This window comes from Symphalangus syndactylus, chromosome 8 (genome assembly GCF_028878055.3).
Source record: "Symphalangus syndactylus isolate Jambi chromosome 8, NHGRI_mSymSyn1-v2.1_pri, whole genome shotgun sequence".
NCBI classification, from domain to species: domain Eukaryota; kingdom Metazoa; phylum Chordata; class Mammalia; order Primates; family Hylobatidae; genus Symphalangus; species Symphalangus syndactylus.
This window is the reverse complement of record NC_072430.2, coordinates 93202114-93215822: the sequence shown is the minus strand read 5'-3', so window position 1 is coordinate 93215822 and position 13709 is coordinate 93202114. Positions and strand designations below refer to the sequence as shown.

At 34.6% G+C, this 13709-nt stretch overlaps 1 protein-coding gene across 1 annotated transcript in view; it reads left to right on the top strand.

Moving 5' to 3' along the window:
• The window catches only part of COL5A2 (collagen type V alpha 2 chain), a 387742-nt gene that overhangs the window by 326744 nt on the left and 47289 nt on the right, over positions 1–13709 (top strand). Inside the window, exons 16-23 of the mRNA XM_055289974.2 lie at positions 867–977; positions 4521–4598; positions 6537–6581; positions 7539–7592; positions 8098–8151; positions 9270–9323; positions 12274–12327; positions 13290–13343. Coding sequence (XP_055145949.1) covers positions 867–977; positions 4521–4598; positions 6537–6581; positions 7539–7592; positions 8098–8151; positions 9270–9323; positions 12274–12327; positions 13290–13343 — 504 coding nt within the window. The remainder of the gene's footprint in view (positions 1–866; positions 978–4520; positions 4599–6536; positions 6582–7538; positions 7593–8097; positions 8152–9269; positions 9324–12273; positions 12328–13289; positions 13344–13709) is intronic.

The following is a 13709-nucleotide window of genomic DNA, read 5'->3' as shown; positions in this document are numbered from 1 at the left end:
CTTTCTTTTTAAAGCCTGTCAAGATTCTTTAGGGTTAGGGAGCCAGAAAATACTTAACTAGCCTTGTGGGAATGATGAGGTTAGAGGACGGAGCATTTCCAGAACTGAGGACGTGGCTGTTCCCCAAGCTGCCTTCAGAATGTGGGTTAGGAGAAGGGTGGAATTTGGCAGCTAGAAATCATTGCTCACTTCTCTGAGAACTTAGACTTGGCTGGGTCACAGTGCCTTTGCCTCTAATTTCTCAATGGTCTAGTCTTCCTCTGGGGGTGGGAAGGAAAATAAAGTGTGCCAGGCTTAAAGTATTAAAGAGGACTGAAAGGTAACAATATAATATACATATATTGAGTGTCCAGTATGTACCAGGAACTATGCAAAGCATTAAACAATTAGATAGAAAATCTCTACAAACTCCAATCAAGAGATTCTTGAATTTTGGGGGGAAGGGAGAAGTTAAGCAGACATATACATAGTTAACTGTAATCCAATGACAATCCACTGTAATTTCACTGACAAAGCGAATTTAAAATTGTTGATCAAATACCCTTGCACGGCAAAAACTCAATCAAATAAGGAAGTTCACTTTAGAATACTGTTGAACTGAAAATTTTAAAAATAATTATTCTAAGATTTCTGGGTATTTAATGTACCAGATAAAATTCTTACCCAGACCACATCCGAATGGTAGAAGTTCAGACCTATGCTGAAATCAGTAGTGACGTGGTTGATGAAATTACTCTAAGTGGCTAGATTGCCATGTATTTTTAAAATAATAAACACTCCCTTGCCATTAAGAAGTCTGTGCCTTTAGCTTTCTACTAAGTGTATATTTGGCAGTGGGTTCCAATTTTAACTGGCTTGTTTTCCAGGGCCCTCGTGGACCTCAGGGAATTGATGGAGAACCAGGTGTTCCTGGTCAACCTGGTGCTCCAGGACCTCCTGGACATCCGTCCCACCCAGGACCCGATGGCATGAGCAGGGTGAGTTGTGTGCATTGTTTAATGTCACATACAGGTCATGTTTTAAATTATTGATATATTGTTAGGATTTTAAATTGTGTCAGTTCAGATATTAACACTTGACTGTAAGAGCAGTTAAGTAAGGTCAACACTGCTATGGACAATAGAACTAATAAACCCACAGGGAATTGTTGGAAAAATTTGAAGAAGTATTTTCTAAAGTACTGCTTCAAATTGTTTGTATTTCTCAATGTCAGCTCTGGACTCCATGTGCTTTGTTTTTTCTACTGATTCTAAAGAACCACTGCTTTTCCCCCCTTTACGTGAAATGAGAGATTTATCTGTCCTGTTCTCTAGGCTCAGAATGCCAACAAAATCTGCTCCGTATCCTCCACAAGAGAGGATGACACATCCATGATGAGAGATATGAGAAGGCCATTGAGTTGACACTAAAAATGACACCTAATTATTTCTTCAATTTTAGTTTTTTTACTTGAAGTAAAGTCAAACAAAATGTCTTTCAATACCAACTTCTTTGAATTGTTAGTGTCAGACATAGGGGATTTATGAGTACAGGCAAACCATGGAGATATTGTGGGTTCAGTTCCAAACCACCTCAATAAAGTGAAATACTGCAGTAAAGTGAGTTATGTGAATTTTTTTTGTTTCCCTGTGCATATAAACTTATGTTTTTCCACAATATAGTCTGTTATAAAGTGTGTAATAGCGTTATGTCTAAAAAACAAGGTATATTCCTTTATTAAAAATACCTTATTGTTAAAAATTGCTAATAATCATCTGACCTTTCAGCAAGCCATAGTCTTTTTGCTGATGGGGTGTTTTGCTTTGATGCTGATAGTTGCTGACTAATAAGGGTGGTATTACTGAAGCCTGGAATTGCTATGGTAATTTAAAAAATAAGACAACAATGAAGTTTGCCATATCAAAATCCTTTGTTGTCATTTCAACAATATTCACAGTATCTTCACTAGGAATAGATTGCATCTTGAGAAACTACTTTCTTTGCTCATTCATAAGAAGCAAGTCCTCATCTGTTAAAGTTTTATTATGAGATTACAACAATTAAGCAACATCTTAATTATAATTAATTATAAGGCTCTACTTATAATTCTAGTTCTGTTGCTATTGCCATCATATCTGCAATTACTTCCCCCATTACAGTCTTCAGCCACTAAAATTCATTCGTGAAGGTTGGAATCAACTTCTTCCAAACTTCTCTTGAGGCTTATATTTTGACCAATCAAGAATGTTCTTAATGGCACCTAGAATGATTAATCCTTTCCAGAAGATTCTCAATTTATTTTGACCATTATATTCTTAAGTAATAAGATTTAAAAGTTGAAATTTATTTAGATCCATGGGCTGCAAAATGGTTTTTGTATTAGCAGACATGAAAACAACATTAATATCCTTGTATATCTCCATCAGAACTCTTATGTGACCTAGTGCATTGTCACTGAGCAGTAATATTTTGAAAGGAATTCTTTGTTTCTGAGCAATAGGTCTCAATAGTGGGCTTGAAATATTCAGTAAACAATGCTGTAAAGGCTGTAAACAGATGTGCCGTTATCCACGCCTTGTTGTTCCATTTATAGGGTACAGGGAGAGTTGTTTTATCATAATTCCTAAGGATGCTAGGATTTCCATAATAAGAAGTAAACACTGGTCTTAGCTTAAAGTCTCCAGCTACATTAACCCCTAACAAGAGAATAAGCCTGTTCTTGGAAGCTTTGAAGCCAGGCATGGACTTTTTCTCTCTAAAAATGAAAGTCCTAGATGGCATCTTCTTCCAATAGAAGGCTGTTTTGTGTACATTGAAAATCTATTGTCGAGTGTAGCCACGTTCATCAATGATGCTAACTTGATCTTCTGGATAACTTGCTGCAGTGTCTACATCAGCATTTGCTGCTTCACTTTGCACTTTTATAGTGTGGAGATGGCTTCTTTCCTTAAACCGCATAAACCAACATTTTCTAGCTTCCACCTTTTCTTCTGCCACTTCCTTGCTTCTTTCAGCCTTCACAGAATTGAAGAGGGTTAGGGCCTTGCTCTAGATTCGATTTTGGGTAAGATAATGTTGTGGCTGGTTTGATCTTCTATCCAGACTACTAAACCTTTCGCCATATTAGCATTAAGGCTGTTTTACTTTCTTATTATTTGTGTGTTTACTGAAGTAGTACTTCTAAGTTTTTAAGAACTTTTCCGGTGCATTCATAAGTTGGATGACTGGTGCAAGAGGTCTAGCTTTGGCCTATCTTGGGTTTCAACATGCCTTCCTTACTGGGCCATTTCTAGCTTACAATGTAAAGTGAGAGATGTGAGACCCTTTCTTTCACTTGAACATTTAGAGGCCATTGTTGGGTTATTAATTGACCTAATTTTAATGTTGTTGTATCTCAGGGAATAAGGAGGCCCATGGAGAGGAAGAGAGATGGGGAACACCTGGTTGGTAGAACAACACACACAATATTTGTTGATCAAGTTTATTGTCTTGTATGGGCATGATTCAAGGCACCTAAAACAATTACTTTAGTAACACCAAAGATCACTGAACACAGATCCTTATAACAGATATAATAAGAACAATAATGATATTAAAGTATTATGAGAACTACCAAAATGTGACACAGAGACACAGAGTGAACACATGCTATTGCAAACATGGCACCAGTTGTCTTGCTTGGTGCAGGGTTGCCACAAGACTTGAATTTGTAATAAACATAATATTGGTAAAGCACAGTAAAATGAGGCATGCCTGTAGATTGAGACTTTAACAAAGAGACATATGAAGCCTGAATATGATTTTTGCTTTACAAAAGTTCATACACATTTTTCTCAACAGATTGTAGAAGAAATTGCCAATTTATTTATAAACAGTACACACATTCTTTTCCACCAAAATTTGGAAACTAATTTGACTACTAAAATGTATATGAACAATTTTGGTCACTTTGATTACTAGGGTTTTTTAATTGTGAAAGAGAGTAGGTCAAACTGTTTCCAAACTTGGAACATTCAGGGATTCATTAAAAGGTCTATAAAAGTTTTATCAACTTACATAAATATAATTTAAAGTTTACTGGGCATTGAAAAAGAAAGAATATCATCCAAAAATAGTCCAAAATGGAATCTGGAATCTTTAGGACAAATGTTTTAAAGGCATCTTTTAGGCTTTGTTTAGATGTTTGGCGTCTCTAACCGTGGGAAGAAATCAGTTAAAGAGACTTAAACCTGCAATCAATTAGACTGGCTAGTGCTTATCAGAACAGTCCGTGCTTTTATCAAGTATCAGACATTTGCCCTGTTTCAGAAATTGCTCTGGAGCATCATACCTATAAAATACTCTCGGAAAGAATGGTCAATCAAAAGCACAAACAATCAAAACAACTTAAGTCTTTTTCCAGGCTTTAAAGTCAAGCACTTAGAATGATTCTCAGAAGAGTCATTCTGTAAGAATTCCAGAAAGTGCACGTTTATCCATATGAAAAGGATGTTGATGTATGTCTTTTACTGTAGAAATAATGTCAACATATTGTTTTACAGCCGTTTTCAGCTCAAATGGCTGGGTTGGATGAAAAATCTGGACTTGGGAGTCAAGTAGGACTAATGCCTGGCTCTGTGGTAAGCATAAATTTTACTGATCATTGAAGTACTTCAGTGAAAAAAATTATTTTAAAAAGAGAATCTTGAGTTAACTAGTCAAAGAATAACATGCATTTTCTTAAATGCACTCATTCATTCATTCATTCATTCAATTTATTTATTTACTCTACTGTGTGCCAGTTAAAAGCCCAGTGTGTTTCAATCATAATTATGCAAAGTGTTTGCTGACATTAATAAAGGTCTATCTGTACATTTTATTTAATATTGGAAGAAAATAAAGGAGTTTAAGACATATAACCACAACCACAATAATAAAACCTATACCTTTATAAATAAAAAGCAAAACTATTTTATGGTGCTCTTAGAAAGAGTGGTTTGGTAAAATTTTAAAATGAGATGTTTTGCTATTTTCATTTTTATTATTTTCTACTTAGTATCCTCTGGCTGCCTTATTCCAACAGCTCTATGGTTTCCTGGCTGAGTCTTCTCAATATTCTTACCCTCTTTTGAATTTCTTCAACATCAGACAGACTCCCATTTTTTTCCTGGATATTTGGAGCAATGCAATTTTATTGAATAAATTAACACTTTTAAAACCAACTCTCCTATGTTTTATTGCTCATAACATAGTTCAAAATAATTCCAGGTTAATAGAATTTCAGGCAATAAGAAATGCAAAATCAGACCTCATAGATAACCACCCCTTCTATCCATCTTTAAGGCCAGCATTGTGAGCATTTTAAATATTATTTGTATATTTTTAAAGTTACTAGTAATATGGCATCATTTAGTGATTCTTTTGGGAATTTTTTTGAGTTGCATGTTTTTATCCATTTGGAGTTTAAATTACATACGTGTGGTTTTTTTTTTAAATGGAGCTTTTCTTACTATATGTTCCATTCAAAATAAAAAATTAAAATCTTGCCATAAGAATAAATTTGATTTTGGCTGGGTGCGGTGGCTCACGCCTGTTCTTCCAGCACTTTGGGAGGCCGCGGTGGATGGATCACAAGGTCAGGAGATTGAGACCATTCTGGAAGATTGAGACCATTATGGCTAACACGATGAAACCCCGTCTCTACTAAAAAAATAAATAAATACAAAAAAATTAGCTGGGCATGGTGGCGGGCGTCTGTAGTCCCAGCTACTCGGGAGGCTGAGGCGTGAACCCGGGAGGCACAGCTTGCAGTGAGTCTAGATCGCGCCACTGCACTCCAGCCTGGGCGACAGAGCGAGTCTCCGTCTAAAAAAAAAACAAAAAGAATACATTTGATTTTAATTTATTTTACTTTTTAAAGTATGATATTTAAAAAATAGTAATAGACATATAATAATAAATGTTCTAAAATCGCATTTTTGTTTTCTTCCTTTTGTTATGCCTCAGTGGAACGATTTCATGTTTAAATGAGGAAAGCCTGTGTGGATAGTTTCAATCTATGTTGTGAAAGAAAGAAATCACCCGGGAAACTCAGTGCCCCATATCGTTTTCAACTCACATTTAATATAATCTAGTTATTATTGTTGATGTTTCATAAACTTTTAATTCAACTTATTTATTTAAATTATAAGAATTATCTGCTGTGAATCTGAAGAATTAAATAGGCAGTTTGAGAACTAACTTATGTCTGCCAAGATTTTTCTTTAATCGGATGTTCTTAACAGAACCATCCATTAAATATGCAAGTGTTCTTGTTCTAAAGACATTGGGTGTGTACAGGCATATGGCTCATTTCTCTTTATAACACTGAAGTTATGTATAAAATCATCCCAAATGTTGTCCAAGCTTTAATCTCCTTGAATTTAGCTGCCTTCCAAATGAGTACAGATGGAGAATGTCATCATCCCCCTTTGTCAAAGCTTCACTTTTCCAGATTCTAGAGCTGATTCAACATTTTTGGAATATTTGACCTAATTGTCATGAGTACTATGCAATGTTTCTCCTCATTTGTTTTTAAGGGTCCTGTTGGCCCAAGGGGACCACAGGGTTTACAAGGACAGCAAGTAAGTCTCTTTACAATTAAGTTACATGCTGTAGGAAAAAGATACACACACACATATATTACATAAGGTCTCTGTGACATGACTGCTTTTGGCTGGTTTTAAAATTTTATATTGTAATGCTCACTTCAAATAGGATATATTAAATAGTTTTTTATTTAGAAATATATGCAGCATGTTTTTGCAAAGTTTATTGGGATAAATTTTTATCATCTGATTTCTTTATGTGACTGACCTTCGATAACAAAATTACATGCCTTTGCGTCTGAAGTAAGAAATTCATTATGTTATGTCATGAAAATGTTCACAATTGGTTATATGCCAACTCTGAAGCTATGAAATCAGATCATAAGAGGCAATCCCCATGTGGTATTATTAGAAATAAGAATCAAGATGTTTGTTCCATGGGATCTTTAGGAAGAATATAATACAATATACTTTTAAAATGCCTATCAGATACCAGTAAAATAGTGATGTAGAACTATTTTTATTTTTTATAGCAATTTAACAGGCATCAGGAAATAATATTTTAAAAGAAAGAATGAAAATAACCTTTAGTTCAGTCAAGGTTACCACATTGTCATTATCATGTGTGTGGAGTTTTACTTCAAGCTATCAGTGAATAGAAAAGGTGGTTGATGATGGTGATGATGATGATGTTGATGAGTAGAACTGCCATTGATGGAGCACGCACGCACTCTGTGCCAGCACTATTCTAGGTTCTTAACATACATTAATTACTTCAGCAGCCATAACAGCCTAATAAAGTAAGTACCAATATTATTCTGATTTTACACATTAGGAAACAGTTACAGACAGATTAAGTAACTTGCCCAAAGTCACACAGCTGGAAGATGGCAAAGCCAACTGTCTGAATGATTACACTGTATATTGAGAGAGTACAGGGTTTAATATTCTATTTTTCCTTGGTTTGTATATATATTTTATTCTCAATTGTAGGGTGGTGCAGGACCTACAGGACCTCCTGGTGAACCTGGTGATCCTGGACCAATGGTAAATGTCAAGTAAGCATGTAGACCCAGTTACACTTGGGTCCACCATTATAATGATGTCAAATATTGAGTTATTTATCTTCCCAGGTCCTCCCTAATGTAGGAAGAAATAACAATCCAGTTTGTGAGTCCTGTTCTATGAACTGTTCTTAAGCTGTATGTTTCTCGTAGCAGAATATTTAAATTCAAAGACTATTTAAATATATTTATTTAAATTTAAAAATTCAAAGATATTTACATTTTAAAGACTGTGATCATTAGACAGTGCTGAGCGATTTGCTTTTGTGCAATTATACTTTTTTTCTTGTTGAGCACATGATCTGGGGATGCAACATAAAATTCAAACCATTAATAAAACTATTTTCTCTGTCTCAACAATATTTATCATTTTCATTTGTTTCAATAATATTTTGACATTTCATTTTGTCTCAATAATGTTTTGAATTATATTACTGGCAAGTAAAGGTAAATATTCTTTTTTTCCTTTTGTTTTGTTCTGTTATTAGGGTCCGATTGGTTCACGTGGACCAGAGGGCCCTCCTGGTAAACCTGGGGAAGATGTAAGCTACCTTTCCTCATTTTTCATTCAGGTTTTGAAGAGGCGAAGGAGTTACAATGTTAACAAGAATTTTCTGTATTAATTTCCATTACATTTCCCCACACTTTTAGCTTGCATTAAATTCGTTGTAAACAGGAGCACTCAGAATGGAATTTTGCAAATATCTAAAAGGGCTCTTAATTTGCATAGCATTATGTTATTAGGTACTACTGTCTCTTCCTGAATTCCCTGTGTTTTTGTTAAGATTTCTCCATTAGATGCTAGGCTTGTTGTCACAGTAGCAACAACCTTTCCTAGTGGAACCACTGAAATTACCTGAAAGAGAAATATATTGCTCTAATGGCAATACATCATTACGAGGTCTTATTTAAAAGGAATTTTTAAAACGTGTTAGTAGTATAGTGCCAATATGGCTCCCCAATGATGAAAAAATGATTTCTTTGATTGGATTTTTAATTAAAGTTAAGACCCAACTCCAGATTTTAACATTAAGAACATGTAATCAGAGAACCGTGTGCAATAGCAGACTTACATTTCTAGATTCTTAGTTGTACCAAAGTTGAGGATCAAATTATAGGTAGGCCATTAATTTCTATATGATACTAAGCCAAGTATTAATAAATATTTTCTCTTTGTGAGTCATAAGATTTATTTAAACAGGTTACACTGAATTCGGCCATAGAGCACATATTTCTGGTAGCCCTTTCTTTTTAACCACAGGAAAGAAATAGAAAGTAGTATTTTAAGAAGCAATACTTTAATTCAGTGTCATGTGATCATATAGAATTCTATAGTATATATGCTATAGCATACGTGTATGTTTATGTGTATAAATTTTGATGTTCATAAAATAGTGAGCTAGATCAGACCAGGAAAATTTCCAACAATTTATTCTTCTGGGTAAATTAATGAAAGCCACAGACTAACTTGATAGAATGGAGTACTATCAGGAATATAAGGAATGGAGTCTATTTTTACTTTATTTTTTGCACCGTTTAGAGAACTGCACATTAGCTTTCTAAAGAAGACTGTTTTATTAGTAATTTATTTATCATTTAGTTTCAGAGAACCTTTTAATCACTTTTGCCTCCCCAATCTCCTACATTTTTTTCCATAAAGGGTGAACCTGGCAGAAATGGAAATCCTGGTGAAGTGGGATTTGCAGGATCTCCAGTAAGTTTATACTCAACATAAAGGCAAACTTTGAAAAATAAAAAACATTGAATTAAATCACAATTCTCTGTATGCACATGTATCAGGCACTAAGTAAATGGAGACAAACAAGCATTGTTTGTTTCCGTAAAAATGTAAAATGTCACAGGACATTTTGCCAGAATGATTGTTAACTCCAGTTGTCTGCTTTGCATTGGCACCATAAATAAGCCTTCTGGAGCTAGAGAAGTATATTGAACATAACATGAATGCTCTCCAAACTGAGTGTCAAATATTCAGAAAATTCAGAAAAAAGTTTTTTTTTTTTTTTTTTTTTTTTTTTTCATAAAATGAGTTACCAGCTTGACCTATTTACAATTCACACTTCAATCCTATTTTAGGTTTCTAAAATCTTTTAAATATTTTTACTTTATATTGTCACATATGTCTAAATAATAGCTTGAAGAAAAGCTTGTTGCCTTGTTTTTTATCAACTAGAGACAATAAATTATGGACAGGATGCCTCTTTGGCTGCTCCCCAAACCCTAATTTTGGCTGAAATTCTTGATTAATGTTCTGGGTCCTAAAGTCATGACTATATACACTGATTTCCAGCACTCCTAACATAGCTGTTTTCTTCCCCTTTAGCTCCCTAAAAGAATAGACGCCTGGCAACTACTCCACCAGAATCCAAGACCTGGCCCCTTGGCCATTCTCTGAACCCACCTGTCTCTTGTCACTCAAATTGCTTTGCTAGGCTCTCTTCTAGAATGTGTTACACTGGCCATGGGGAAAATTAGAGTATGATAAGCAAGCAAAAATATTCCTCAAACATTCCTACTTCTTGGGTTTCTCCTGCTCAACAGCCCCTAAACATTCACTCTCCCATTTATTATATATCCTATAATTTCCTTACATTTCTGCCACTCAATACAATCAACAGTACCACATTACTTTCTGTTTACTTTCTGAAAATTGATGAGGTTCAATGCTAGGAAATGTTTTAAACAAATGAATGTCCCTTATCTTTTAAGGGAAATTTGTAAGGCTCAAAGGATTATTTGGTTGCAAATATAAACCAATTTCCCAATTCCCTGCTTTCTTTCCTCCTCCATCAGCCTGGGAAATAAATGCAGACAGAGACATGAGGTTTAGTCATTAGCACAGATGTCCTTTTCAACCCATCCAGGTTTGAACTTCCCATGTCCTGCTGCACTCTTGCTCATGCTCACAGTGTGGGCCCTCCATGGGGAGGAAGGGTGCCCTGCCAGCACACCACAGATGCACTGTGCAAGCTCAGTGCAATGTGTGATTGCGCTGTAATGACAGTCCTGGGTCAGCAGAATGAGAATTTTTATGAGCATTAGGACATCTGGTTCATTTTCTTGTTACATTAGGGATATGTAATCACTTGAGAATTTCCCTTGCAGACCATAAAAACTGAAGTTAACTAATTATTCAAAAGAACATAGCTCAGCAATTCCCCTATAGGCTTAGATGGGTCTGCACTAAGTTGCCTGCTAAGGATGGAGAGGAGACAAATCTCTGTAAAATGAGGCATTAAATTGAACACTTAAAGGGAGTTCTTGATGTGAAAGAATTCTTGAGCAGGGTTGTGTAAACAGAAGAATTAATGGGACTTCATTTGTTGAGAGAGCATGATTTGTTTTACCCCTACTGTGATAACCCTCTAAAACACTAAAGAAATAATTTTCTTTCAAGAGGTCACAGAGAAATTATTGCTTTGATTTTGTTATATGAATTTCATCCATTGAGTTGCTTATTCAACACTTTAGAAATAGTGAATGAAACCTATGATTTGCAGAGCAGAAGGATTTTTTATCTGTTTAAGATCATGCTAGGCCAAGAGAAGTTCCTTAGGAAAGGTTGAAGTGCTATGAGAGTAAGAAATATTAAACCATTTCTTTATTTAGTTGTTTATCCAATGATTATTCATTGAATGTCCATTAACCAAACATAAGGCTAAGTGCCAGCTATACATAAATTAACAATAATAATCAATAAGTGATCACATCAATCAATGCTATCAAGGTGCTGAATATACTGGTGGCAGTGGTAATGGCAATTCAATGCAAAATCAATTTAATGTAGGCCATAATAATAAGTAAATAATTAAGTCATTAGCTTAGTATCTTTTAAGACAGTATAAGGAAAAAGTTTCAAGCATCATTTCAAAATAGTTGTACCACTGGATTTGATTTTCTTTGGTATTTCTATTGTTTTTTATTTAATGTGTTTAGGTGAAAGCTACATAGAATTTGCAGAAATTAAGTAATTATTTAGTCAAGAAACAAAGCATTCTCATATTTCTTGACTTTCTTTTCTGTTGGATATTTTGTTTATTCATTTAGTTTTTTAAATAATCATAAATCCACAAAGTTTCTCCTAAACAATTTATTTTAAAAATTCCTGACCACATTATAATACTGTTCTTCCCATCATATTCTGCTGCCAATATTCAGAAATTCGTAGAAAATAAAGACATTGGTTTGCTACAAAGGCATTTAATCTTGTACCATAAATAAAGCACAATAAAGAAGGAAAAGGATATTTTATCTTGAATTTCTCTCCTGAATATTTTTTTCTACCTTGGTATAGTCAATTCTCATGTTGGATATATTGATTCATGCTTATGTTCTTGTTTTGTTTTCACTACTAATTATAACACAGTGATACCATGTGAAAAATTCAAAATGTCATTAACTCAATACCTGGCATTACTTTGTATCCTTGTATAAGTCATGTTTCCATTTCTAATAGCATATTTACTTTGCTAATTTTGATCACCCAGATATATTTTGACAGATAGAAGTATACTGCTTTTTTTGTTCTTCTTAATATGTTGCTGGAAAACTGTGTACTAGCTATTTTTGGGGGAAAAATGATATATTAAGGAATTTTGCATCCTTATTAATGACTGTAAAATGCCCTATCTGTGTTTCCCTCTCAGGGAGCTCGTGGCTTTCCTGGGGCTCCTGGTCTTCCAGGTCTGAAGGGTCACCGAGTAAGTTCAATCTATTGTAATCCTCTCAGATACTGTGGCTTAGTGAATAGGCTCTGGGGAGCATTACCTTCAAAATCTTTACAAGTCAATTTGTCAATTGTCCTTAACTGTCTATGGTTGCAGTATTCATCTGTGGTCACTGAAATCACAATTTTTTATACATTTCCTTTGAGTTTAATTTGATTCAATAAAGAAATATATTTTGAATTCTTACTATGTACTGGACACTATGCTACAAAAGAGGATACAGTGATGAATGAGAAAAATCTCTAGCCTGAAGCTTCAGGCTAATGGGGGATACGGATGCAAAGGTAGGCAATTCCTATATAGTGGAATAGGTGACATGGTAGAGATAGAGAGTACTAGGTCACAGAAGGGGCCCAGTCTACCTAGACTTGGAAAGCAATAGAATGCCTTTCTTATTACTGAAGATAATTACGATGTAACTATTATATATTGTTTATGTATGTAAAATCTATCATCTATCTAATCTATCATAATATCAAATAGTGATATTCAATCAATATACACTGGCCTCTGTTTTGAGTAGTTGAGATTTTGATTAAGATGTCTGCTGCTATACTCGTTATTAAGTATTTTGAACATTCACCTTGAATACAAATGATATTTTATAACAATATGAACTCTGTAGTTATGTGTTTCATCTAAAGCCACTGTAAGTTTTTTATTTGTAGCTACAGATTAAATTTCTATGAAGTCACAAGTGTTTGAAGGGTGAGAACATTGCAAGCTGAAAATGTTATTTAAAGGTGAAAACTCTAATTTTCCTTGAATAAGCTTTCAGAAAAGTTTGAGAATTTGAAAATATTTTGAGCAACAACTTTAAATTTGATATTCATTTTTATAAGGCAATTTCTGCAACCTTATTTTTGGTTCTTCTTTTATGCCTTTGAGAACTAAAAAAACAGGATACAAATACAAATTTACATTTTTATTCTCAGGGACACAAAGGTCTTGAAGGCCCTAAAGGTGAAGTTGGAGCACCTGGTTCCAAGGTAATCTTATAATTATCTCACTGTAACCTCACTTTGGCATCTTAGTTTTTCTTCAGATGTTTACACATTTTTCAGAACCACCTTAATTCAGCAGGAGAGAGCTATAAACAAATGGTTAGGTAAATAAACATAATTTTTCAAAGATGAATGTCAATGGCTTTACCATGACATGACTTGATATGCCTCCAAGAATAGCCTCCATGGCACTGGGTGTCTGCCAGTGTAGGATGGGTGTTGTCTTCATATGAAGATGGCACTATGAATCTATCTTTTAAAATACAATCATTGGCCGGGCACGGTGGCTCACGCTTGTAATCCCAGCACTTTGGGAGGCCGAGGCGGGCGGATCACGAGGTCAGGAGATCG